General features: G+C 57.1%; 2 protein-coding genes across 4 annotated transcripts; both read right to left on the bottom strand.

Annotated features, from left to right (window-relative positions):
* USF2 (upstream transcription factor 2, c-fos interacting) lies at positions 1 to 9,336 on the bottom strand. Its single transcript, XM_047836929.1, has 10 exons — positions 9,141 to 9,336; positions 8,830 to 8,876; positions 8,600 to 8,718; positions 8,264 to 8,464; positions 7,691 to 7,841; positions 7,481 to 7,568; positions 7,131 to 7,189; positions 1,035 to 1,129; positions 753 to 881; positions 1 to 651 (listed from the first exon to the last, which is right to left on the bottom strand). The coding sequence occupies exons 1-10, from the start codon at positions 9,200 to 9,202 to the stop codon at positions 562 to 564; spliced, it is 1,041 nt and encodes a 346-aa protein (XP_047692885.1). The 5' UTR covers positions 9,203 to 9,336; the 3' UTR covers positions 1 to 561.
* Positions 4,972 to 24,185, bottom strand: LSR (lipolysis stimulated lipoprotein receptor). 3 transcript variants are annotated; one of them, XM_047836805.1, is made up of 11 exons: positions 23,829 to 24,185; positions 22,292 to 22,636; positions 16,889 to 17,008; positions 15,122 to 15,178; positions 14,402 to 14,548; positions 11,976 to 12,137; positions 11,764 to 11,823; positions 11,533 to 11,664; positions 10,615 to 11,240; positions 10,460 to 10,524; positions 4,972 to 4,985 (listed from the first exon to the last, which is right to left on the bottom strand). In XM_047836805.1, exons 1-10 carry the CDS (start codon positions 23,935 to 23,937, stop codon positions 10,489 to 10,491), a joined length of 1,794 nt encoding a protein of 597 aa, XP_047692761.1. In that variant the 5' UTR covers positions 23,938 to 24,185; the 3' UTR covers positions 4,972 to 4,985; positions 10,460 to 10,488. The 3 variants fall into 3 exon arrangements, with proteins under 3 accessions (XP_047692761.1, XP_047692760.1, XP_047692762.1); XM_047836804.1 differs by lacking the exon at positions 4,972 to 4,985 and having other exon boundaries at positions 10,370 to 10,524; XM_047836806.1 differs by lacking the exons at positions 4,972 to 4,985; positions 15,122 to 15,178 and having other exon boundaries at positions 10,370 to 10,524; positions 23,829 to 24,184.
* Between the last annotated feature and the right edge of the window lie 2,104 nt (positions 24,186 to 26,289).

Here is a 26,289-nt window from a genome sequence, read left to right as displayed (position 1 = left end):
GACAAGGCGGGGCCACATGGGGCCAGTTTATTGCAGTTAAATACCTCTCTCTCTCTCTCTCTCTATTTTTTTGTCCACTTTTCCATAAAGAAAATTAAAACACACACACACACTCGAAGGGGAGCAGGGATCCAGAAACAAGAGGTGGGGTGGGACATGGCCTCCCTGCTTAGGTCCAGGCCCCGGGGCTGGCCCCCCTAAAGTCTCCCCTCCTTCCCGAAAGCACCCTGTCTCAGTACCTCTAGAGACCAAGGAGGCAGCGGGATATGGCAGGGCTCCGTCCTCCTCCCTCTTGCCTCCAGGCGAGACCACTAGAAGTGCTGGGGCTCCGTGGGGGCCGGAGGAGGGAGACAGACAGGAGGGGGAGGGAGGAGATCATTTCCCAAGTTGAGGAGAGCGGTGGGCGCTTATCCACAGAAATGCATTATTTCTCCCCGTTTTGTTAAAAATCTACTATAAAAAAACGCAGCTGGGGGAGGGGCGTCTGTCCCTCTCTGTGCTAAGGGCTGGGGAAGGGGCGGCGGCGGCCGGAGGAGCCCCCGCCGCGCGGCGGGGCGGGTGTCACTGCCGCGTGCTCTCGCCCACCATCTCCAGGTTGTGCTGCTGCAGCTGGGCACGAAGCACGGCGTTCTCGTTCTTCAGCTCCTCGATCTGGCACACACGACAGGGCACGAGGAGCCAGGGGCTGGCTCCCCGCCCCTGCCCCGGCTCCCCCACCCCCGCCCCCTGCCCCGGCCCGGCCCGGCCCTCACCTGTTGCCTCAGGAGCTCATTGTCCATCTGCAGCCTCTCGGCCTCCTTGAAGGTCTCCTGCATGCGCTGGTTGGTCTGGCGCAGCTCCCGGATGTAGTCACAGGCCTTTGACAGGATCCCTCCTTTACTCTGGGGGGTGGGCGAGAGCGCCGGTGAGCGCCGCCCCCCGGCTCACCCGGGACAGGGCCTGTGCCCGGGGGCCAGGTCAGGCAGACTTCGTCGCAGGGGCTGGGGGCCTGGCCCACGGCAGCGCGGGGAGCTGGAGGGCCGGGGGGCACTCACCGCTCCCGTCTTGCTGTTGTCCGCATTACAATCTGGAATGATTTTTGAAAGCTGGACGATCCAGTTGTTGATCTTGTCCCTCCGCCTCCGCTCCACTGTAAGAGCAACAGCAGTGTCCACGGCCGTGCCAGCGGAGCTTCGGGCGGCTCACTCCCTGACGCTGATGTTCCGAGACCCGAACGCAGGCAGCCGCGCCTCGCTTCTCAAGAGGAACAGAGTCTCCCCTCTACCCCCCCGCCCGGCAGATTCTAAAAATCTGAGCCAAGATTCAAATTAAGAAATTTCACGTAATAGTTGGCATCTTGAGAAATGGAGTTGTGGCTTGTGTGCCTGGGAAGCAAGAATGGGCCAGAGCTCCTTTACACGGGACCCAAGTACCCCTCGCGGGTCCCCCAGAGCAGGGGCGTTTGATTTTTCCATACTCCCTAGAGCTTTGGGCTCCGTAATTTTGTTTTCTCTTCATCTCTACAATCAGTCCGACCATATCCCACCCCCGGCTAAAATCCTTCTCCAGAGCCCTGGCAGCGAGTCCCAAGCCCCCCCAGCTGGCAGGAGCGGCTCGCAGGGGCCTGCAAAGGATGTGAACCCTACCTCGAAGGCCAGGGCTGGCAAACTAATGGAAGGTTTCACCTGAAAAATTCCAGATTCGTGATTTTTACTCTATAAAACTGGGCAACCTCACCCAAGCTGTCAGCTGACTTGAGTGGCAGCTACCCCATTCAGCTGGGGCCCGCGCCTTCTCTCCAGTTCCTCCCTCTGGCTCACTTCAGGGCCTTCTAACAGCTGCCCGGGGGCGGCCTGCGCTGAAGCCCGAGACCCCACTTCAGGGCCTCCCGAGGCAAAGCTGTGCCAGAATCTTCCTTACCTTCCGAGCACAATACTAGGCACTGGTGTGGACACACAAGAAAGCCTCCGTCAACCCACAACTATCACACACCCTCATCCCTCCTGCCAGGACAGACCACAGACAAAAGCCGTCGGTGTTTGCTGAGGAGATGAAGCCTGGAGGAGGGATTTGGAGAGGAAGGCAAAGGAGTATGGTCTCCAGGCTGGGCGGTGCTGACAGGCGTTTACAGAGGGGGTCGGTGGGGGGGGGGGGGGGGGAGTGAGAAAGGAGGGTGGGCCGGAATCACGCCCCTTACTCCTCACAGCCTCTGAGGCTGGTTCCTCCCCTTGACCCTGCTGTTCTCTCAAAGAACACGCCCGGCCACGAACAGGCAAATCCCACCGCCGGCTCTTGGCTTTGTCTGCTCACTGCCAACCAGCCTTTCTCCACGTCCGAGTGCTCCCCACCGTAGCCTGGGTGAGGACGCCCTCCTACATGGACTCTCCCGTCTTTCCACAAGAGTTCCCCAACGCCTTGCTGAGACCCTGCCCGGCACCGCACTCTGCCCCACCCCGGCTCTGGCGTGAGTGCACAATACCTGGGTCCCAGGGAGAGACCTGCACCTCCCCACGGAGGACGGCCGTGTCCTATGGTCTGGGAACTCCGTGGCCAAAAGACCACAGCGGAGCCCAGAGTCCAGCCTGGGCCTGGCGGTGCCGCCCCCCGCCCCCCGGCCCCCCGCAGCGCGCTCCACTCCACAGCAGGTGGCTCCTCCGCTTCCTGGTCTCCCCTCGCGCAGCCTGGCGAGCTCAAGCCCGGGCACCGTGCCGCGGCCCTACCTCACGTGGACTCCTCCCTTCCAGCCACCAGGGGGCAGGGATGGGGGGCCGGGCACAGCTTTTCCAGTTTGCGTTTCCTTCTTTAAATCGTCCTGCTTGCCCTACCGGGTGCAGGGTGCCCTGCGAGGCCAGAGTCTACGGTGGACTCCATCTCTGCCCTGCTGGTGCCCACAGCATCCCTGAGATGTGCGTCAACGGGGGGTACTGACACCGTGGATGTGCTGGCATCGAGGATCGTACCGAGGGCCTGGGGAATGCCAGCGTGAGGCAACGATCTCTGCATGGGGGTGGGGCGTGGTGGACCTTTAGAGAAAAGACTCGGAGAGGGAACATTTGGGCTGGTTTCTGAGGACAGGGGCATTAGGCAGACAGGTGTGAAAAATTCAGAAATGGCGACATGGCAACACCTGGGGGGGGGGGGGGGCGGGCAGATACGGTGGGGCAGGGTGTAGGAAAGGCCAGGTTGTAAGGCCTTGAATGCCCTGTTTATGGGCCCAGGCCCTTGAGTGTAGGCCCCTTCATCGAGCAGGTGGTGAGGTGGTCAGGCCTGTGGCTCAGGAAGACCATCTTGGCACATTTAAAATGGTGGAAGACCGTTAAGACCAAGGCCACATCCGTTCTACGGAAGTTACGCCCATACAACGTTGAAAACAATTCAGGAGAAAAACCTGCCAGGACTGGGGGGAGAAACGGGCAAATTCACAGATACAATTGGAGACGCTAACACTCCTCTCTCAGTAACTGATAGAACAAGTAGACAAAAAAGTCAGCACAGAAAACCTGAGCAGTGTCAGCCAACTTGACCTCGCTCCACACAACAGCAGCAGATACATTCTCTTCAAGTGCACATGCAAACTTTCACAAGACAGACCACATTCAGGACCATAGTGTAAGGCTCGACAAATTTCAGGGCACTGAAATTGTATAATAAGAGTATGTTTCTAATGAGAACAGAACTAAACTAGAAATCAGAAACAAAAAAATTACCCAGAAAACCCACACGATTGGAAGAAGAAATCGTAAGGAAAACCGGAAAATATTTTAAACTGAACGATAATGAAAACCAATGTATCCAAATGGTATGCAGCTGAAGCAGGAGTGGAGTGAAATTTGCAACCAGAAGGGCCTGTACTAGGAAAAAAGAAAGGTTTAAATCATCTTAAAAGGCTAGGGAAAAACCCCCAAACAAATTAAATCCAAAGTAAATAGATGGAACGAATTAACAACATTAAGAGTAGGAACTAATGAAATAAAAAAAAGCCATCCCATCCGGCATTTAAAAACCAGATTTCACACAGAGATCTGGATTTCTGGCTCCTCAGAGGATCCGGGCAACAGGGGACCCGAAGTCTGACATGGCTGCAGTGGGCTGGCGCTGCACGGGCCACCCTCAGGCAGGACCCGCAGGACCCAGTTTCCCGTGGGGCCTGGAGACAGGCTCCTGTGGTTCCAAGAAACGGGGGAAAAGAGAGAAAAAGGAGAAAGAGAATCTGATTTGAAGTCCGCTTTGGCACAGGATCTCAGGGTTCGCAGAGGGAAGGAGAAGGGGGCAGAGTGGACAGTGGCCCTGGCATTCGGTTCCAGCTTGGGTAATTACCACAGAGGAGCCTTATGCCGCTCTGGAAAGAGAAATGTTGCCTGGGAGCCTTTGGGGAGGGGAGACGGCAGGCTCTGTTTTGGACAAGTTGAGTACGAAGGGGTCTCTAGGACATCCAGAAATGAAGATTTTGAATGGGCAGCTCAAACTATGGGTCTGGAGATCAAGAGAGAAGAATGGAATAGAGACAGCTTGGCACACAGCCAGGGCCGGGGCGTTGGCGGGGGCGTGTTGGGGGGGCTGGGAGGACACTGAAGACTGGTTCTCATCTTGTCCAAGTCACATACTCTTTTCTGGAGAAACGATCGACACCTACAATAGGGGATAAGGCTTTGGGGATATTGACCATCCCTGGGCCTAATGTTTCAACTCTCCTGAGGCCAACAGAAGAGGGGCGAGACCTCAATGGAAACCATCAGTCAGAGCAGTTTCCCACCCCTGCCCAATGGGAAGAATCACCTGGGTAACTTGTTGAAATACAGACTCCTGGGCCTCCCTCTGACCCACTTGTTCAGAACCTTGAGAGGACAGCCCTGGAGATAGAGACTGTTAACATGCTTCCCGGAGCTACTGGGATGCTATGCTCTGAGGAACAGGCTGGGAAGGAAAAGCAGAGAGTGCAGAAAAACCAGAGCGGGTAGAGCAGAAGGGAACATTCCCGAAAGAAGGAGAACAGGCAGGGTCAGATGCTTGGAGCACAGACAGGAAAGGAAGCCAGTGGATTTGGCAATGAGGTCATCCTGAGTGACCTTAGATGGACGTCTTTTGGTAGAGAAATGAGCCAGACTGCCAAGGGTACAGGGAGGATGGGCAGAGGGTGGGTCAAATACTGTGCAGGTCAGGAGAGAACAGGATGCAGCTGGAGAAAGACAGGGTTATGAGAGAGACGGTTTTTCGTAGGACGAGAAAGATTCACGACTTTGCCGCTAGACCAACCTAGTGAGAGGCAGAGAGTGACGAGTGGGGTGGAGGGTGGCTGGATGGTATCCCCGAGTCACTGGTGCAGCCTTACCAGGCGGCACACCGCGCTGCTGGGGGGGCTCGTGTGTCTGTACTGGCTGAAGTCACCATGAGTGTCCGGGGGAGCCGCGCGGGCACCATTCTACACAACACCGAACAGGCACAGACACTGAGAAGCAGCCTCGCGTCACGCAGCCAGTAAGCAGCAGGGCCACGACTGCCTGGGATCCTACTGGAGGCCCCTCAGACACACCGCAGCCCAAACCAAGCTCAGACCTGCCCCTTCCCTACAAAGCGACCTGATGCCATCGTGAAGCCCTGACTCTCCAGCCTTGGAATCATCTCCCCGACGCGCTCCCCTACCTCATGCCCTGTCCTATCCCGAGCCAACATCTGCAATTACCTCCTATGCTCCCAGCCTCCGGTGTCCCATCACCCTTGCCATCCAGCGTCCATACACAAACCCCTCTGCTGGCTGGAATAAAAACCCGGGAGCAGGGATGCTGGGAGGGCCTCTTACAAGGCCCTGCGTGACCCCGGTCCCGGACAGCCCTCCTGAAACTCCAACTTCCTCTTTCCTTCTCGGACTCCTGCTCTTCTTCAAAGACACCAAGTCTGTTCTGGCTTCGGCCTGGGCGTCTGCACTTAAGCATCTTCAGGCACCTGGCCGGCCCATTCAGGCCTCTGCTCAAATGTCACCTCTCAGAGGGGCCTAAGGAGCACGCTGTCTCCGTTACCCTCCAACCTCCCATGCAGCTTTATGTTCCTAGTCGTGATTTACGCTACCTCACGGCACACCGCAGCTTTGGGTGACTTCTGTCTCTCCCACCAGAACGGACACCGGGAGAGCCAAGACCTCATCTCTTCTATCATCCACTGTACCCGAGGGCCTAAAACACAGGCATATACGTGGTACAGATATGCTCAACGCCAAGCTCAATGAGCTGCTCCGATCACAGGTACAAAGGCCCAAACCCAGCTGAACACCGTGGGGAGTCTCAGGGCCTCGCCTGACATTCAAGGCCCTCCTTAGTCCTCCCCGGTCCCCCGCCCCCAAGCACTCCGCATGGAACCTCTGCTATGACCACACCAGCACTCCCCGAAGCAGCCGCAGGCCACTCTGCCTGCCCTCCAGCCTGCGTTCCCCTCTGCCTGACACGCACTCCTAACGGCCATCTCTCTGGGGAAGAAACCAGCCTGAACTCCATCCAGCCTCCTTGACACTGCAGACCGGGCTCCAGACCTGGCACGGGGTGGGGGGCGGGGACGTGCTTGCCACCCAGCCCAGAATCCACCTTCAGGAAACATTTGCTGAGAGACAACCGTCAAGACATAAATGTTCCCTTGGACTTGCATGTGATCACGTCCACGACAGTGGCTACGGACTGGGGGCAGGCAGGGCTCGGGGTGGGGAACTAGGGGACATCATGAAGGGCCAAAATGACCGTAGGGTGGGCTTTGGTGTTTACAAAAGGCACGATGCCCCAGCCTTGGCCAGCCAGAGGCACAGCTTCTGGAAGTCAGGTAGGCAGGGGAATGAGGGACTTGAGGTCAATGACAGTCACCAATGGAAAGATAGTTCCAGGGGCATCAAATCAACTCGAGTTTTCAACAGGCAGGAAATCCGTATGTGAATGTGAAACACGCCATTTCAGATGCTGACTGTTAATTCGAGATCACTAACCAAGATGACAAAACACATTCCAATTCACACCTCCTGCCTGTCTGCTCCTGACAACGAACTTCCACCCGTTTCTACTCTTCCGGCATTCACCGAACACCTTTTGTGCACTTCTGGCACGTCGCTGATCTGTGACACCAAGCACCAGGCCTGGCCGTGCCTGTGAGACCCAGAAACTCCACCCCGGCCTTACCTTCGTTGTGCTGGGCCCTCCTTCTTTCATCCCGTGGTGTTCTGGTTCCGTCAATTTTCCTAGAAAAGGAAAAAGACGGACACGTATTATCTCAGGTACCGTTTGCCTAAACATCTACTAAAGAGTCAGACTTGAGAATCAGCTGTGTAACATAAACTCTTATGCAGAAACAGAAAAACGGTAATTCCCTTACACTCAAGAAGCAGAAACAGACCAAAAACGCATACTGACTGCCTGCCGTGTGCTCAACTGCCTGGCTCCCATTCCAGAAAACCTTCCCTTCCTTTGGCCCTCTCACACCAGGCCCTCCCAGGGTCCCCTGCTCCTGGGAACAGGTCTCCTGCACGTACGGGGAGTACGGGTGTGTCCGAGGTGCAATTGTCCTCTGTGTTCCTGTCTGAAGCACGTCCTGTGGCGTCATCATGACATAGAACTGGCCTGCAGCGAAAGCAGGGGTTAGTGCAAAAACTGGGGGGCAGTGAGAACTGGTTAGGGGGCTTCCCTCCCTGCTAGGCCTGCTGCCTCCCCTGCCTTCCGCCCTGGCCCCTTCCTCCCTTTACCTCCGGCCTGCAAGCTCTGGTCTGTGGTCTGTACGGATACAGCTGTGGTATCTCCCACACTGGATGCTGGGAAATAGGCAAAGCGTGCCTCCCCACTGACAGCCTCGGCTGCAGGGCTGCCGCCATTGCTGAAGGGATTTTGGATTACGGCCTGGGGAGTAGGAGGACACAGAGGCCACCCTTAGCCATCTTTGTTCCCCAACCCGCTCCCGTGTTGCTGTGTCTGACATTCACTGCATTCTATGGCGAACGGAAAACCCCTGTGTGCCACTCCACTCTGTCTCCTAGCCCCGGAACTCAGCAGATACTCAGTGATCACCTGATGGGTTGATTCATTTTTACCTCTAAGAGTCTTTCCTGTTACTCTCATCCCCCTTTTACAGAAAACAACAACAAAAAAATGACATTTCAAAACTCCTGACCCAAATTTCACCTTGCAGAACAGGGATATGACCCACACAACGCGATGGGTCTAAAGGCAGCATCTGTGTCCCACCTGCCCCACTCCCTGGGGATCCCCAAGAAGAGAGTTACTGTCCCCTCTCCATCCCCCCAGGGGTTGTGGGCACCTACCAGTGGGAAGGGTGCTGCGGGACCTGGGGGCACAGATGCAGCAGTGGGGCCAGGACGTTGGGCTGCCCCATCCACACCCACCTGGGTCACAGCCTGCTGACCCCCAGCGAAGGCAGCCGTAGACACAACGCTGACGGCGCCAGCCGTGTCGCCCTGGCCATCCAGCTGACCATCAGTCACCTGGACTACGCGGTACGTCACCTGCAGGGGGCAGCAAAGCGGCGAGATGGGTTCTAGGGTCCCGGCAGGGGCCAGGTCCGCGCCCCTCCCAGCTCGCCCTCTGGACCCTCAGCTCAACACTCCACTTGCCCGCGGGCTCCCGGCCCGGAGCCTCACCTGTCCTCCATTATTCTCTGTGCGGAACTGGTACTGGATGTTGTGGTCGCCAAACGCCGCCTGCTGGACGCTGGCGATGGCCACCGCCGTCTGCTCCTCCGCCCCAGGGCCGTCCCCGCCTGCGGTCGGGGGGGGGGGGGGGGTGATGGTCAGTGGTCACGCGGCCTAGGCGCCCCCAGTCCCCTCCCCGGGCTCAGGCCGCAGACCCGGTGGGCCCCTCGAGTACTCACCTTCCTGCAGCTCGACGCCCTCCTCTGCCTCGGGTCCCTTGTCGTGACTGCGAGGAGGACGGGAAGGAGAGGGGGTCAGGGCCGCCCCCGCCCCTTTGCCCAGGTGCACGGCCCCCGTCCCGCCCAGCCCGGTCTGGAGCTGGGATACCGCTAGGACCCGGGACCCAGGGTATTAGCGCGGGGCCCCCCTCCCTCGCGGCCTCCATTTTGAGCTGGGCCCGGCGGCCGCTCGGGATCATGGCGGCCCGGTCGCCAGGCCGAAGGGCCGGGACCGGGGCGCGCGGGGGCACGGACCGGTCCTGCATTCTTACCTGGCGGCGGCAGCAGCGGTGGCCGAGGCAGCGGGATCCAGACCCGGGTCCAGCATGTCCATGGGGGGGGTGGGGGCGGGGGGGGCGCGGGGCCCGGGGGGGGGAGGGGAGGGGAGGGGAGGGAGGGGAGGGGGCGGGCGGCCGGGGGGGCCCCGAGCCCGGCGCTCACGCCGCGCGGCAGGAGGGGACGGAGGAGACACGGGAGCCGCTCGCGCTGATCACGGGGACAAACAGTGGGGTCATGTGAGGAGGAGATGCCGCCGCCGCCGCCGCCGCCGCTGCTCCTGCAGCCGCCGCCGCCGCCTCCGCCCGCCCGCCCTCCGGCTCCCGGCGGCTCCCGGCTCCGGGACGCAGCGCGGCCGCCCCCCGCCCGCTGCACGCGGCCCTCAGGCCTCCTTCCCTGAGCAGCCGCCGCCGCCGCGACTTTTTTTTTAACCCGGCCCGCCCTGGATGGCTGCCGCCTCTCCCCTGGATCGCCGGCTCGCGCGTCCGCCGCCCGGCCTGGCCCAGTCCGGCGGCGGATCGCTGCTGCAGCCGCCGCTGCTTTCTATTTTTTCCCCCTTTTTTTCCTCCTTTACTTGAGCTGCGCGCGCGCGGCGGCGGCGGCAGCGGCGGCGGCGGCGGCGGCGCGAGCCCGGGGCCGACGCGCGCGGGGGGAGGGCAGCCCCCGGGGAGCGCGCGCGCTGTGTGTCTCGGATGGCGGGCGGGCGCGCGCGGGCCCGGGTCTCGGCGGGGCGCGAGGTCGCCGTCGCCGCCTCCGCCTGGCACCCGCCGACAGGCCGCCCGGTGGAACGCGGGCCCAGATGGAACGCCAGGGGACCCGGAGGAGGGGCTCTGGTCGCCCGGGACGAGGCAGGCTGCGGGGTTTGGAGAAGTAAAGTAGGTCGGGGGGGGCGGGGAGGTGAACGGGGTTGAAGGGGAGAGGAGCGCGCGCGCGCGCTCCCGGCGGCCGGGCGGAGGTGCGCGAAGGCGGAGGACTGGGGCGCATGCGCACGTCTGGGCGGGGCCGGGGCGCGCACGCAAGGCCAGGCGGAGCCTGCGTGGGGCACGTACTCCCGGCCTGGGGAGGAAGGCAGACCCGGTTCTTTCCTCCCGGCCCAGGAGGCAAGTCTTGAGAGAAAACCGGACACATGGCCTTTTGCACACTCGCAGGCACGCACACACAGACGCAGCAGCTCCCCGGCTACCCACTTCGTGCAGCAAAACAAACACTTCCCTCTAGACACAGGCCTTGTAATGATAAGTTTTATTAGACTTAGGAGGGCAAGATAATCAATAGTCCCTCAAATTAAAAAACAAAAAACAAACAAAAAAAAAACAGTACAAAAGGTACATACAAAACGTGAGATCAGACGACTAAACTTTCTCGACTCAGGGCCAAGTTCTGCAAGGGAGAAAAAAAGAGGGTGTGAGCTGGGGACTCTGGAGGAAAGTCCAGGAAGGGTCTTAAAGCCAGGGAGGGCTGTTCACTCACCTTCTTAAGCCTCCTCTCCCTTGAAGCCTGGGAGTCGGTCTCAGAGTAAGGGGGAGGCGCTGGAGGGTAGTAGGCCTCCTCATCTTCCTCCCTGTAAGGTCTCCTCCTCTCAGCTGGCCCCTTTTTCCTCAAGGCCTCTTCCAATAGCCTTCCATCATATTGGGGGTCCCCAGACCTGGAGCTATCTTCCCGAGGGTCCCGGGAGCGGTGGTAGCGGGACCTAGGGTCAGCATAAGGGCGGTCTCTAGACCTGAAGTCATCATAGTGGGGATCCCGGGAGTGTGGAAATTCCCTTGGGTCATCTTGGTCATAGAGATCATCCCGGCTTCGGCTTCTGGGAGGTCCATACGCTTGGCCTCTCCTCCCCCTACTTGGGGGAGACCTCCTCCCAGATTCAGCAGAGCTTGGCCGGGTAAGGTCATCCAGAGCATCCACAGATCGTGCACGGGGCCGCCCGGCCCCCCAGCCACTCCCTGGCCGCTCGGTGGGGGCCTCTTGCTCCCACCGCCTGGGACTCTGAGGGGAGTGGTGACTCCATTCTTCATCTCGGATTGGGGTAAGGGCAGGACCCCGGGATGGCCGGGATCTCCAGTCGTCCTCATGGAGGGAGGTGACTTCACTCATGGCTGTAGGGAAGGGGAGGTGGGGGTGTGTCACTGACTGCTGGGAGGTCAGGAACTCCAGGGCCCAGCAGCGTCACCCACTTGGCTCATACACTTTCTAGAAGACCCTAAACTTCTCATCTTTTTAAGTATTGACATGCAGGGTCCCGTACACTTCTCGCTGTGGCTGTGGCTGTGGCAGGGAAGGAGGGACTGTGCCCAGGATTTGCCACAAGCATACACAGGGCAGGTGTCAGGGAGACTTGGTTCTCCCTCCCCACTCAGGAACCCCTCAAACCCCAAGGCTCCCACTCACCCCGCTCTACGCGGCCATTGGGGGCACCAGGTCGAGACGGGTCAAAGTTGGCCAGCTCTTTTTCCATGTAGTACAGGACCCGCATGGAGTCGTCCTGCTGGCTGGCCTGAATTCTGTAGCCACTGCGGACTTCTAAGGGCAGGAGATGGAGGTGATCAGTTTAGAAGAGCAGATGTAGACCCAGCTCCCTCCCCTAAAGGCATGTCCGATCTTTTAACAGTTGGTTCTTACCAGAGGTCACACTGCTGTCTGTGTCACGAAGCAGGGGTACCTGGGAGCTGTGGCCACCAACTGAGGGAGATGACTGTCAGTGGCTGTCTACCTGGAGCAACCCATATCCAGCCTCCTCTCCCCTGCCTCCAATCCCCTCTTTCTTCCAGCCCCAGACCCCTTAGGACCCAAATGTCCAGCCTACCCCTTGCCCTGGCTCCCCCAGGCCTCACCTGAGCTATTCCTGTCGAAGTCTCCAGGGTACCCATTGTAGATGGGGCCCATGGGAATCATGGCTGGTGGGGGCGGGGTCTTGGCAGGGGAGAGGTGAGCATAGGTGCTTGGGGCGTAGATGCTTGGGACGCCTGAGGTGGCGGCTTTGCCGGCAGCATACACTGGGAAGGACACACAAGATGAGAAGGTGGCCAGGAGCCATGCCGCTTTTTGCTGTGTTAGAGGGTCCGGAGGAACATATGCCTGGACCTTCTTCCCGATCCCCCAGCCATGGGGCTTCCCTAGGCACTTGGATTGGTTTCTGCAGCGTCCCTGAGACTCAGGACATCATCGTTGAATCCACACCACCTTTGTGTTTCTTCACACAGGTTTTGAGCAGGGGGTGTGCACTGGTAGCATGTGCTACCAGATGGGGGGGCCCCCATCTGGCAAGCCACCATGTTTGTATGATGGTTTGCCAACATTTGACAAGGTTTTACATAAAATCCCAGCTCTCTAACCACCTTGTCAGGAGATGTGGCCACCCTGGGCCTGTGTCCTTACAGAGCAGTAGGGCGCAAAGGAGCCCCTGTAGGTAAAGCCCATGTGCTAGATTCTCTAGCTGGATTCAAGTATTCCCTTGACCATTCCAGAAAATGCATCATCTGGGGAGGAATCCCATGCCCACTCCCCTCGCATGGCTGCTCACATGCAATGGGAATCAGTCTGAGGCAAGAGCGTGGGAGCCTCAGCGTTCACTTGCCTCAGCCAAGCAGCGAACCAAGTACCTCCTCCAGTGGCCGAGGGCCACATCCACTCCCACCCTACCCCCGCCTGGTTCTAGGCTGGACAGCTCAAGGGCACATCCTCTTTGCTGCCTTCCTCCCCAGGCAAGAGGCTGAGTTCTGGTGGCTGCTCTTGTGTCAGAGTCACTGGGCCCCAGGAGGCTGCTTCCTCCCTGGGATTGGGACAGGGAAATGGGAGGCACAGAAAGCTCCCTCCTCTGATTCAGTTTGGAAACAGAAAACTCAGCACTCAGCACCCCCAGGAGAAGCCCCTCAGTAGCTCAGGTGATCTGGCAGTTCCCTAACTAACCGTGGGAACTGGACCGACTTCTTACTAGCTGGGAGTTGTGGACCAAAGGAATGGGGCCCCTGGCAGTGATTTCATGGGTTCTCTGAGTATCAGGGTCTCAGGATGGAAAGAACATGGCCTGGGGACAGGCATTTGCCATTGTGGCCCCAGCCTTAGTTAGTGGGGTAATTGCAAACCTGGATGCGGCCCCGGCAGGGGGGGTTGGGGGCATCTCTCATCACCTGTGATGTGGGCTAACACCCCCTGCCTGCATACGAAGCTCTCAACTAAAAACGACAAGAGAAACAGGATGGCCAGCAGCCTCCAGAGAGCAGCAGATTTTCCTCAGGGCAGCAATACTTTGAGGAACCGGGCTGCTCACTGCCGAGTTCAATGCCATAAAATTAGCCAGTGTGGATTGAGCCGCAGCCCTCTGCTGGGTGCTCACACGCACTCTTCCCTTCATGTTCAAACACCTTCTGCAGGGACCTGGCAAAGAAGGAAACCATCCGGGAGAGTGGGTGCTGCTTGTGTGAGGTCACACAGTGTCACTGCCAGGGCTCCAAGGTGCTTCCTGGCCCTTAGTCATTACCAGTGCTGACAGCAACATGTCCGACAGCTAGTGGGTGAGGAACGTTTTCTGTAGGCTGAGCCCCGCGCTAAGTACCGGACACACATGGGGAGGTGGCTCATTAGGCTTCCAAGCGGGTGACCTGTCCAGCCAGGCCTTACATCTCCACCTGCCTAAGCCCACAACAGCCGCCTGCCACTTCACCGTGAAGTGCGGAGGGGCACCGCCGTACCTGGACGCTCTAGAAGGAACTGGCAGCGCTCACGTCTCTGAGGAGAGGAGCTGGGCCAGTGGCAAGAGGGAGACTCCCTCTCTTTGCTTCCCCCTTCCCGTTTTGTTTGCCCTTTCCCCTTCCGTCCCCAGCCATACCTACTCTGATGTGCTAGAGATGGCCTTAAACACGGCATCCGCGTCAATCCCAGAGTGCTTTTGTGGACGTGGGCTTTTAAAATGTTGTAAATTATACAGTGCTGTAAACCTTGTCTGGTGTCTTACTTTTTCATTGCAGATTTTGTTTTTCAAGGCAGCTTTTCTTCCCAGTGAATGGCATTTTGCACTATTTGAATCCTTTTTTTTTTTTTTAACCATGTGCATAAATTATGCTTTCAAAACAAACAACTCCAAATAAGTGAAAATCTAAATGAGCATTGAAGACAGCAGATCCTCCTTGGCCCACTTTGTCCCAGATTGCTCAAACCCTCCAGAACAGTGACAGTGTCCTGGGAAGCGGGCAGAGGGCTACCTCCTCCCCTGGAAGCCAGGAGAGAGGCCTGCAGGGGTGGGCGTGTGAGGGGCACTTACAGGCCTCCGGACAGCAGCACTTCTCCGGGCAGCAGGGACACCTGACATAACAGCAGCACGTGTGGGGGCAGCACTGACACCAGCAGATGCCCAGGAGGAGGAAGACGAGGAAGGCAGCCAAGCAGACCACGACCACAAATAGCCAGTCTGCGGAGGGAGGAGAAAAGGCCGTGAGCGGGAGGCCTGGGAGGACACGGGGACACGCGGACACAGGCACAGCGGGGCAGTGCAGAGTCACAGGTGGGGCGAAGCCGTTTGTGAAACTTGCTGGGGACATTGCAGCCCCCTGCTGGATTCTCCATGCCAGACGCCGGGGCGCAGCAGCAGAGGGATGCCCGCCCTCTACGACCCAGGCCAGTCCTGAATTTAGGGAGCTTGCACTGGGCTCATCAGGGAAGGCAGAGAATGAGGGGTGACCTGGCTGGAGCAAGAACAGGATGGAGCCTCAGAGAAGGGACAGAGAGCCAGCTGCCCAGATCCTCGTCTCTAGAAGAGTAAGGCAGGCACCAGTCAAGAGGAGCCCCCTGCCTACACCCCAGGCCCCTGCTCAGCCAGCCCAGCCCACCCCAAATCCCAGGGCCAGGTCACCTGATGCCACGGAGCTGGAGTCAGGTGAGGTTAGTGGGGGTCCACAGAGAGCAGTGTTTAGGGTGGGGGAGAATACTTAGCAGCGGTAAGTGGTGTCGGGGGCGGGGGGGGGGGGGGCGCGCCACCCCGTACCTTCCATGGGCCCCGCCTGAAAACCAGGTAAGAGCTCTGCCACCCCCGAGGTCCTGCCTGGAGGGACAAAAGAAAGACAGATTATGCTGGCAGGGGCCAGCCCAGCCCGCCCCTACCCTGAAGCCAAGCTCCAGGCTCATCAGGGTGAAGGTGTCCTGAAGCAGACGGGCTGGTAGCCCAGGAGGGTCCTGGCACACAGTTCCTGCCACGCGCCCCCCACCAGTTGAGTGCTATTTTCCAGAAGGCTTCCACCACATAATTTACCCACTCTCTCATGCCATGGGGAATTCTCTTGCCCCAAAGGGTCCCGTGGTTCTGAAGGTTCAACCTCCGTGTGGGCACTCCATCTTTTCCACATACACGGGTCCTATCGCCCCAAAGGGCTCCATGTCATGTGACAGGGACAGTCCTGTTCCATCAGGCAGAGGAGGCACAGTGCCTGAGGGCCCATGAAAATGTTTTAATTTTATTTTAAAATCTGAAGAAAAAAATATAGTAACACTGAATATGTAATAATGAACTTACAGCAATGCAATCATAAAACACGTATTTTAAATACGAAGGAAGAGGCCCATGAAGGCAAAAGTACCAACAGGCCATCAAAATCATAGCGTGGCCCTGAGTTCCGTCTCATTTCACACTCTGTCCCATACGCACATTCCATGGCCCAGCTGGTGCCACCGGTTGCTCTGTGTCCCACTAGCATCGTACCGCCGGGGCACCCACACACCAGCTCTGTGTCAACAAAGCTCTCCCCAACAGACCTCACATACTCCGTGCCACCTGCCCCGACGAGGAGGTTCTAGCACGCAAGCCAGCGGTTCCCAAAGTGTGGTCCTGCCCACGAGGCTACAACTCTCAGAATGACACCACGCCATCATTCGCCTTTTTTGCACCCCATCTCCCGCAGGTGCGCAGGGGTTTTCCAGAGGCTCCGTGCCGGGCGATGACCTCATCGCTTTGAGGATAATGGATCGGGTGCCCACGTGCCTCGTGCTTAAAAAAACCTCCTGCTTTCAATTTGTAATAATCCACAAAACCGTCCACAAAAACTCTTTGCGAGCCTCGATAGTTGTTTAATGCGTTAAGCAGGTCCTAACACTACATTTTGGGAAATGCTGATGTAGAATGTGCATTTGACCAAAGGCCAGCGTTCTCTGGGTCACCCACACATGAGCTCTGCTGTGATCTGAACACCCTGGAGCACGTCCCCCATCATGTGTGTGCTCATTCACACATGCGTTTCCTTGCATCACACGTGTGATGATGGCAACGTCCAGCCCAGCAGCGCCACACGTACAGCACACGCCTCACATATAGCACGCGCCACACATGACTATATGTGTTGGCCGGTAACAGAGCATCTGGCTAATGGCAGCGTCCCTTCCACGCATGGCAGCAGGATCCAGCCTTCCCTCAGTTAGACACACCGCCTTCCCTCCTCACTCACTGCCAATTAACTCTGAGAATTTCGAGATTTTTAAAAACGGAGACCAGGAAGAGGTAGAATCCCCAGCGCTCTCCACTCTCAGTGTGGCTCTGGCTTATCTGAATTGTTGGGGGGAGGGGTCCCTGCCTGGGGTGCAGGGCAAAGAGAAGCCCCAGTGACTGGTGGTGCCATGAGGGGAGAGCGAAGCAGGCGACAGAGTCCAGAGAGCGAGCTGGAGGGCGGAGGGCAGACGGCAGACATACACAAGTGGCTGAAGAAGGGGCCCCGGTCCCGGTTCCCACCCCCTTCCCGGGCCCGCAGGGCCCAAGCCCACTCACCCAGAACGATGAGCTCTGCATAGGCCTCGTTGTTCCCCTGGAGGTCCTGCGCTGAGACCACGGAGCAGTAATATACACCGCTGTCCCCCCAACCCGTCTGGTCAAAGGTCAGGTCAGCATCTGCAACAGGAGACAGGTGAGGGAGCCTCGGGAGGGCATCGGGGCCTCCCCGAGAGCATGTCAGGAAGAGGGTAAGAGAGCAGGCCTACACACGGACCACGGGAACAGTAAATGACTCGTACCAAGGGTGTGCTACTTTTTAGGCTCCGTTGTAACTACTTAACACGGGGTGTTTCAACTAGTCTGTGAGGTGGGTCCTGTTACCTTTCCCGTTCGGTAGATGAGAAAAGAGGTCTGGCGAGATCTCCTAATCTGACCCAGGTCATAAGAGTCGTCAGCGGGGGAGCTGGATGGTCTGACTCCAGAGCCTGGGCTGCAGCAGATTTATAGCCATCGTCTTACCACCTCTCACAGCAAAGGGGACTCCCCCGACAAGAACCACCATAGTGCCTGGGATAGACCCAGGGGCAGGAGGCTGGGGTGGCGAGGCAGAGAAATAGGCCAGGTTCCAGGAATTGGGAGCCGCCCAGGCCTGGGAAAGAGTGGCTGTGAGAGACACTAGGGCCGCCCCCAGTTCCCGAGTCACCAGCCCCACATTCCAGGTCAGGCCCAGGGCTTGGGACGCTCACACGGGCCAGGAGCCTGTCAATTACAGTGGTAATGAAAGTCTTTCAGCACATCCGGTTTCCTCCCTACTCCTCGGGCCCTAATTAGTTAAACCCCTTCGGCCATTCACCCACGTGGGATGGGGTGGGACACCCCCCCCCCCCCCCCCGGGCGACTCCCCAGGAGGCCCTTGGAGGATGGGAGACAGGAACAGGCCAGAAATGAGCACCTCCCTCTCCCACCCCAGGAGTCCAGGCCGCTTTCTCCGCAGCCGCTCTGGCTCTCTGGCTCCTGCTGACCTACCTACCTCCCTGACCCGCACACCCAACGCCCTTCCCCATGTGGGCCCCGAGGGCACGAAGTGTGTGCCCCAGTCGGCACCACCTGGGACCCAGCAGGGCATCAGTCCACTGATGAAGTAATGAAAGAGCTGATCCCTCTTCCTTTTTCAAAAGGCCTCGCGCCTATAGGAAACCCTCCTGCCGAGGTCCTCCTACGCCCCTCCAAGCACCTTACCCCCAGCCCACAAGGCCCTTGGCAAGATCTGGCCACTGGTTACCACACCAGCCTCAAACCCACTGTCCTCCTTTGCTCACTAGACTCTAGACACACTGGCCTCCTCACCGTCCCCCAAGATGCTGGGCCCATACCTGCCTGGCACGGGGTTCCCAGACGCTCACAGGGCCGGGTCCATCCTGCAAGCGTAACCTCCACCTGACTGCTGAATTCTATCAGCCAGCTCAGGGGCTGACCCTCCGTGACCCCATGCCCGAGGGAATGTGGGCTCCATGCAGGCAGAACCCGGCCTGTCTCGGCCACTACTGAGTCCCCAGCGCTTGGCACGGGCCCTTGGCCAGGACCGGGAAATGAACCCCTTCCCTCTTCATGCCCACCTTCCTTAGCACCTGCTGTCTGTTCCAGCATTCTGGGCGCATGGCTGTATTCAAATAGGCACTTGATACACTCATTCAATATTCAACACATAATCACCAAATGCACCCTATGTTCCGGACATACCTGAGGCGACTGGCGTGCTAGAAAGGCAGTCCTCCAAGTGTGATCTACAGACCCCGGGGTTCCCCCAGATCTTTTCAGAGGTGTCCTTGAGGTCAAAGTTATCATCATAATAATACTAAGGTGTTATCTGCCTTTCTCACTCAATCTCTCGTGCGTTGCCAGGAAGTTTTCCAGAGGCTATAAAGCCTGTGCTGTCACAGTATACTGAATGCAGCAGCAGCTCTGAGAAGCCAGCTTCTCCTGCTCGGGCAGACTTGCAGGAGATGTGCAAAAATATAAAACTAAAACAATGCCATACTCTTCGTTAAAGGTTTTTGCTTGGGTTTGGAAAATATGGTTCTTTTTCCATAAAAAAGCACGTTATTTATATTAACCTGTAACAAATTGGTTATTGTCATTTTAAATATTTTTTAAACTCCTCTGTTTGCTAGTCATAAAAGCAAAGTTCTCTGAAGTATTTAAGAGTGGAGAGGCCCTACAACCGACAAGTTTGAGAACCACTGCTACCTACAGCAGATATAAATCCCCGCTCTGACGGAGCTCAGATCCTAACTGGGAAAGAAAGACAAATAAACTTAAATCTACCACGTATCAGATGGTGATAAGGAGTATGGAGAAACCCGACCAGAGAAGGCAGACGGAAAGTGCCAGAGGTGGGAGTTGTGTAAATTTAAGGGGTGGCCAGGGAAGCCTTACACGTAAGGTGACCTTCCGAGCAGCTGTGAGTGAGTAGAGGACACGACTCCCCTCCACAATCACACATCTAGCCACTGATTATTGAGCTCTTCCTCTGTGCTGGGTCCCTCTTTCCATGTATTCTCACTGAATCCTCATAAAACGCTGAACTACGTGCTCCCAAATCTTCCTGATTCTCTGGAACACCCTCTCGGCCCATCATTTTCCCACCTGTGTCCTTAAATCAGACTCCAACCAAGTCTCCAAAACCAGAGCTGAGGGGCGGGTCCCTACCCTGTGCTGCAGAGATGGATGGGAACCCCCGGCTACAGCAAAAGTTCACAGGCCAGGAGTTGAAATCCCCTGGCTCCTCTGGGCCGGATCCCAGGCTCAATGTTTTCTTTGAGGCTGTATAACGTTTTCAAAACCCACACAAGATATGGCTTTCCAGCTGCTTTTGATCAATTCTAAGGCCCGGGCCCACCTCCTTCCTGCAGGGCGCACCCTGTTCCCGGTCTATGTGTGGTCCTGACATCACTCGGGCTGGGCATTGCCCTCATTGTTTTAGGTGCCAGGAGGAGGTGCTGGGTCTCCAGTTGAGAACAGAGCAGGGCCTCCTCCACATCGCTGGGCCTCTGGTTCCTTATCTGCATCAGGCAGAAGCAGCTCTCACCCCAGGGGTCCCATGGGCTTTCTAGTGCTACTGGGTGGGGGGGAGGGGGGGGGGCACACGTGCCCAGGCAGCCTGGCGAGGTAGAAACAAGGCTCCCATCCCGGCGCTCCATGTCACCCGAAGCAAGGAGGAATGGAGGGGTAGCCAGAGGCACCCTGAGCTGAGGGACACACCATTATGGTTTGCCAAGGACAACTTCCAGTTAAAACCTGGACAGCTGGTGGCCCTAGGAACACCAAAAGGGGGTCCGCTTTTCTCCATCCTCAAAGCTGAAATGGAGGAAGCTCCCGCGGCTCCCAGATTTCCTGAGAGGACATACACACAATGGATATTTACACATTACTGCCTGTATCAAACACGACACAGAGCGCGTCAAGGCAGCTTGAAACCCCCGCGTCAAGGCACCTTAGGCCTCTGGAACAAGAAGAGTCTACCCCAGGAGAGCCTGAGGGTCACTCTGGAGTTTTAGCCTCAGCAGAGGAGGCGTGATTCCAGCCAGCCTTCAAGGACACTCTCAGTTTGGCGGTATCCGGACAGGGCTGCTGGGTAGTCACGCCTGGTCCAGGCCAGAGATGGCCCTGGGTTATAGGGGAGGGGCCTGTACAGGTTGAACCCCCAAGAAGCTCTCTGACCTCAAGAACAGCAGGATGCTTTGGGGTGAGCTGCTCATGAAAAGTCAGGGCAAGCTGTTCGGGTCCCTCCCCCGAGCACGACTGACAGACTGGGTCTCTGGAACCCTGCCTTCTGTCCATGGTCTAGACAGAGCGAGGGAGTGTGCTCCACGACCTGCCTGGTCTCTCGGGGTCTGCAAAGGGACGCTCCCTTCTCTGCTCTGTCCCCATGCCCAAGATTAAACCTCTAATCCTTATTTAAGACAGTGAAAGGGTAAATCCATTACATGGGTTGAGCATTCATCCCTCGCCCACTACAGCCCCATCACCTTCCCCTAGATTCTTTAGGGTCTGGTCCTTCTATCTCTTATTTTAATGTTTATTTATTTTTGAGAGAGAGAGACAGAGACAGAGTGCGAGCCGGGGAGGGGCAGAGAGAGAGGGAGACAGAATGCGAAGCAGGCTCCAGGCTCTAAGCTGTCAGCACAGAGCCTGACGCGGGGGGCTCCAACTCACAAACTGTGAGATCATGACCTGGCCAAGTGGGACGCTTAACCGACTGAGCCACCCAGGCACCCCTAGGGTCTGGTCCTTCGAAAATCACACTCACTAAACGTCTTAAGGGGTGCGCCCCTGACTCATTCCATATAGTAGGTGGCCCTAGCTGGCTTGCTCTGTAGCACTTAGTACTCCCTGAAATTCTCTTTCTCTGCTTGTTTACTGCCAGTCTCACCCCACTAGAATGTCACCTCCTTGAGCACAGAGACCTTGGCTGTCCTGATCGCCACTTACATCCACAGCACCTACATCAGCACCTAACATTTAGCAGATGCTCGATAAATACCGAAAGAATGAATGGATGACTTCCTACCTGCTCCTTACTTAGTCCCAAAAGGCATTTCCTATTAGCTGGCAGCATTATGGTTAAAGACCAGGCTTCTGAAGTCTGCCTGGGTTCAAATCCCAGCTCCTGCTCCTTCTTAGCTGTGTGTCTAGACAGCCACTCTAACCTCTCTGAGCCTCAAAGCCAAGAGTGTAAAATGTGGTCACGAGGACTGCATAGGAGAAAGTATGTAAGGTGCCTGGCAAGTCATAGGCTTTATCCATGAAAATCTCTCACCCCGTCAGCTTACTCATGTTACCACCTTGGTGAGCCCTTTGCTGACCACCCTGGGCAAGTAAAGGGATTACAAGCTTGGAGATGAGACCCAAAGTGGCCGCCTTAGAATCGCAGCTCTGTGACCCCGTGTAAGCTGCTTTACCTCTCTGGACCTCTATACAATGACAATAGAATCTCACACAATTACTGTGTGGTCTAAATGAGTTAATCCATACAAACCCAGATGAGGGCCTTGGCACATGTTTACATACATTTTTACATATTGTTGCTGGTATTAGTATCATTCTAGAATCGCTGCTTCTCTTCATTACCCAATTTTATGTTCCAAGCACTTGACACTACATGTTATCTCATTGGTCTCCCTCACTGGAATGTGGTCTCCACAAGGGAAAGGATTTGATGAACCTCCAGCATCAAACGGCACCTGTATACGTTAGGTGCTCAATAAATCTTTGTTGTTAAATAAAGCACAGACGGATGAATGGATGGATGGAAGGAAGGATCCCTCCCTTCATCAAGCCTTTTAGACACTGGTGCTCAAGAGCTTCCGGGGGGGGCGACACCAGGTTGGGCACAAGGGAGCCAACACCGCCACCCAAGCAAGCCCCGCCCTGTCCCCTGCCTTGCCCAGCCCAACATACTTCCTGTGATGGTGATCCTTCGGCCCTGGTAGTAGTCTCCCAGGGTCACGGCATTGCCCTGCTTGGTGGCTACAACCCTGACAGTGCGCATGCTGTCCTGGCACTCCACGTAGGGATTGTAGCCTGGGTTACCGGCTGCCAGTTGGGCATTGAGCTGGTTGTCCACACTGGCTGGGGAGAAGGCATCGGCGACGCGGTCCCGGCAGAAAGACTTGTACTTCCAGATCACAATGGGTGCCGTGGGAGTCGTGGTGGCTTGGTAGGTGCAGGGCAGGGTCACGGGCTGGAAGAGGATCACCACGTGGTAGGGGTCTGACACAGTCACCTGGATGGCGCTGGCAGGAGCTGAGGGCAAGAGGAGAGTCAGCAAGGGCTTCTGTGAGCTCAGGGAAGTGCCTCAGGACTGAGCAACATCACTGGTCACCAGTGGGACACTTGCAAGTGTAATGGTTTTACAGAATCCCTAGCACACATTGTTCCTTAATCCCTGGGACCGGAGAGGCTGCTCAGATAATCATGCCCATTTCCTAGACCCGTGGGGCTAAAGTGGCAAGTGCAAGGTCACACAGCCAGATTTCTTGGAACGTCCTGTCCATCCCTCTTCCTAGAGTGTGGCCTTGGCTCCCTCTTCCCTTAGCCATTCTCTCATGGGAAGGAACTCTCTCTGTGGCCTAAGCAGGAAGGCGCAAAGACCACCCCAAGGCCACTGCACTCAAGGCCCTACTGCAAAAACAACCACTAAAGGTTCCAAGTTCCATGGGGTCTTGTGACTGGGGGGCGAGGGAGGGGAGTGGAATTTTGGAGTTGTTTCACTGAACTCTTTTGCCATGGAGTAGCTAAAGCCCCCATAGTGTCTCCATCAGCCTCCCACCTCACCCGACCCTAATCCATCTCAAACGAACACACCAAAAGCGCTTGGGTAAAGATAAAGTCCCCTCCACATCCCCACCCAAACATCTGATCCAGGTGAAAGCTTGCCAGCAGAAGATGGTTTCACACCAAGTCCGTAAGTCCATCCCACCAGACCCTTAAGCAGATACTTCGCAACATGGATGGGGCTGGGGCCTGGGGAGTCCCTAGTCCTACATCCACCCAAAGCCTGGGCTCTGTTTCTTGAACTCTTTCTTCAGGCGGCGTCTGATCCAGCCCTCGAGTGTCCGCTCTCCGTTACCCCAAGTCTTAGAAATCTTGGGGTGCGCCCAAATCCCCATCCCGGCCTTTGCCAGTGATCGGGTGGTCCTTCACCCCGACATCACAAAAGGTCCCCTTCTCCTTGCCGCTCCAGGATTCGCGGTCGGGGGAGTTTCACTTCCTGCTATCTCTGAACTAGGGCGGGGGAGCGTTCCTTGGCTCGAATGGGGAATTCCCTTCACCCTGGCACCCAGATTTCCCGAGACCCTGGAGATCCAGAGATCCTAGTCTCGGCGCTCCCCCTCCCCCAGCTCTCCAGCCCGCTCGGCTGTGTAGAACTCCATCCATCCCCCCTTCTACAGCGCCGTCCCGCCGCTCCGCCGACCAGAGGCCCCGCTCTCCATACCTGTGCACAAGGTGCTGAGAAAAAGCCACACGAAGACGACCGCGCCCCAGCCCCGAAAGGCTAGGTGAGGGCCCATCCCCCAGGAGAGCCCGCGAGCCACTGGCGCCATCGCCGCCGTCTGGGCGCGTCTGGCCCGCGCGTCCCCTACTTGGTACCGAGAGGGTAGGGGGCGCGGCGCGCACCAAGCCTGGGAGGGGTGCTTGCTCCTCCCCTTCCCGCTTCCGTTCCTTGTCCCTATTCCAAGCCCAACCTGCCCTGTTCCAGGACTTTAATTAGCGGAAATAACGTGGATGAGGAGCACGCTTCAGCTTTCGGGGAGAAACTCGCCGGACCCACTGTGGCTCCCCGAGCCACTCCACCCCCTGCGCGCTCTGGGGAATGGATCAGCCCAGGTACACTGGGTGAGAGCAGAGGGCTGGGCCAGGGGGTGGGCGGTGGGGAGGGGCTCCTCCACCTCCCTCCCCGGAAGTGGGCTGACCCAGGTACGCTCCGGCCCCGAGGGTCGGAACCAAGTGACCAGCCCGCCGGGAGGGCGCCTGCGGACTGGGGGTCCTGTCCGGCCCTCTCCTGCCCTGGCGAAGCCGCGCAGAGTGTAACTCACGAGAACCGACGCTTAACTGGGGTGATTCACCTGTTGAGGGGGGCGGGTCCCTCCCTGCACCTGTTCCCTCTCTGCCCACACCCCTCTGCCCGGCTGGCGATGGACCCGCCTAGGTACACCCTGCGGGGAGGGGCGAGTCTTAGCGAGCTTTGGGCTGGGGGAGGCTCCCGTCCAGGGAGAACGGAGGCGTTGCAGGCCTGTTGTGCCCTCCACTTAGATAATTGAAAGAACCGAGTGAAGATTCCGGAAAGGAAGCTCTGCGCTCTTAGGGACGCCCGAGGGGAATCAGGCCCAGGAAAAGTTGGAATTCTTTTTGGGAAGTTTTCTCCGCCTCCCTTCCCAAGTCGCGGTTCAGTCCCCGGGCAGCCATCGCCCCAGGTTAGGCCTCCGGACACGCTCGCTCTTAAAGGGCCGAGCGGAAGCGCGCAACTACGGATAGGTTTCGGCGTAAGGATTCCCAGGGTCTGGGCCACCTGCGCCCGAGGGTGGGGTGTGTCGAGGCACCCGAACGCGAGGCGTTCAGCGCGGCTCTTCTGCCCCCCGAAGGCGGCTCGGGGAAGCGCCTCCTGGGGAGCACTAGGCGCTTACTCGACAGACTCCCTGGAGGTAGCGAACTGGCCACTGGCTGGCCGGTGGCCGGTGCAGTGGCCTCGGATGTTTTGTTCCACTGCATCCTGTTAAAATTCAAGTCGGATCACGTACAGCTGTTCAAAAACTTGCTGTGGCTCCCCTTCCCAGAAGAAACCAAAATACCGCGGCCTGAGCTCTCTCTGGCCTCCCCTCCTTCCACTCTCCTCCAGGCTCACTCAACTCCAGCCACACGGGCTCCCGCCCGATACTGGAATGTGTCTCTCCCACTCCCACTCAGACCTGTTGTACTACTCCCTCTGGCCGAACCCCCTTCCTGCAGATGGCCACTTGACTTTCCGCCTCCTTTACGGCTCTACAGAAAGGTCATTTCTTATAAAATTTCAACCCTCCCTCGCCTCTTTATTTTTTGTGTATCTGTGATAAAATATACATACCATTTTAGCCATTTGCATTTATTTTTTAAAGTTTAGTTGTTTATTTTGAGAGAGAGAGAGAGAGAGAGAGAGAGAGGGAGAGAATCCCAAGCAGGCTCCTTTGCTGTCAGCAAGGAGCCTGACATAGGTCTCGATCCCACCAATGGAGAGACCCCATGACCTGAGCCAAAATCAAGAGCCACCGAGGTGCCCCAACCTATTTGTAAGTGTCCAGTTCAGTGGCATTAATTACATTCATAGCGTTACCTTCTCATCGCCACTATCTATACCCTTTTTTCATCATCCCCAATAAACTCTATCAATTCAACCATAACTCCCCATTCCTACCTGCCCCCAACCCCTGGTAACCTTTTCTCTACTTTCTTTGTCAAACTCGTCTATTCTGAGTAACTCATATAAGTGGAATCATACAACATTTGTCCTTCTATATCTGGCTTATTCACTAAGCATAATGTTTTCAAGGTCTGTCCATGTCGTAGGATATATCACACCGAAAATTTCCTTCCATTTTATGGCTTCCATTTAAAGTATCCAATGTATGCCACATTTTGTGTGTCCACTTATCTATTGGTAGACCCTTGTGTTCTTTTCCACCTTTTGATTATTGTACCTAATGCTGCTGTGAACATTGGTGTATAGAGACCTGCTTTCAGTTCATTAGGATATATATCCAGGAGTAGGATTGCTAGGTCATATGGTAGTTCCTAATCTTGAGTAACTGCCAAGATCACATCACTGCACCTTTTACATTCCCACCACTAACCCAGGATGGTTCCAACCTCTCCACGGCCTCACTGACATTTATTATTTCCCATCTTCCCGATTATAGCCATAC

The sequence above is a fragment of the Prionailurus viverrinus genome, chromosome E2 (genome assembly GCF_022837055.1).
Source record: "Prionailurus viverrinus isolate Anna chromosome E2, UM_Priviv_1.0, whole genome shotgun sequence".
Classification (NCBI taxonomy): Eukaryota; Metazoa; Chordata; class Mammalia; order Carnivora; family Felidae; genus Prionailurus; species Prionailurus viverrinus.
Note: the sequence above shows the minus strand (reverse complement) of the source record. Positions and strands in the feature narration are given on the sequence as shown.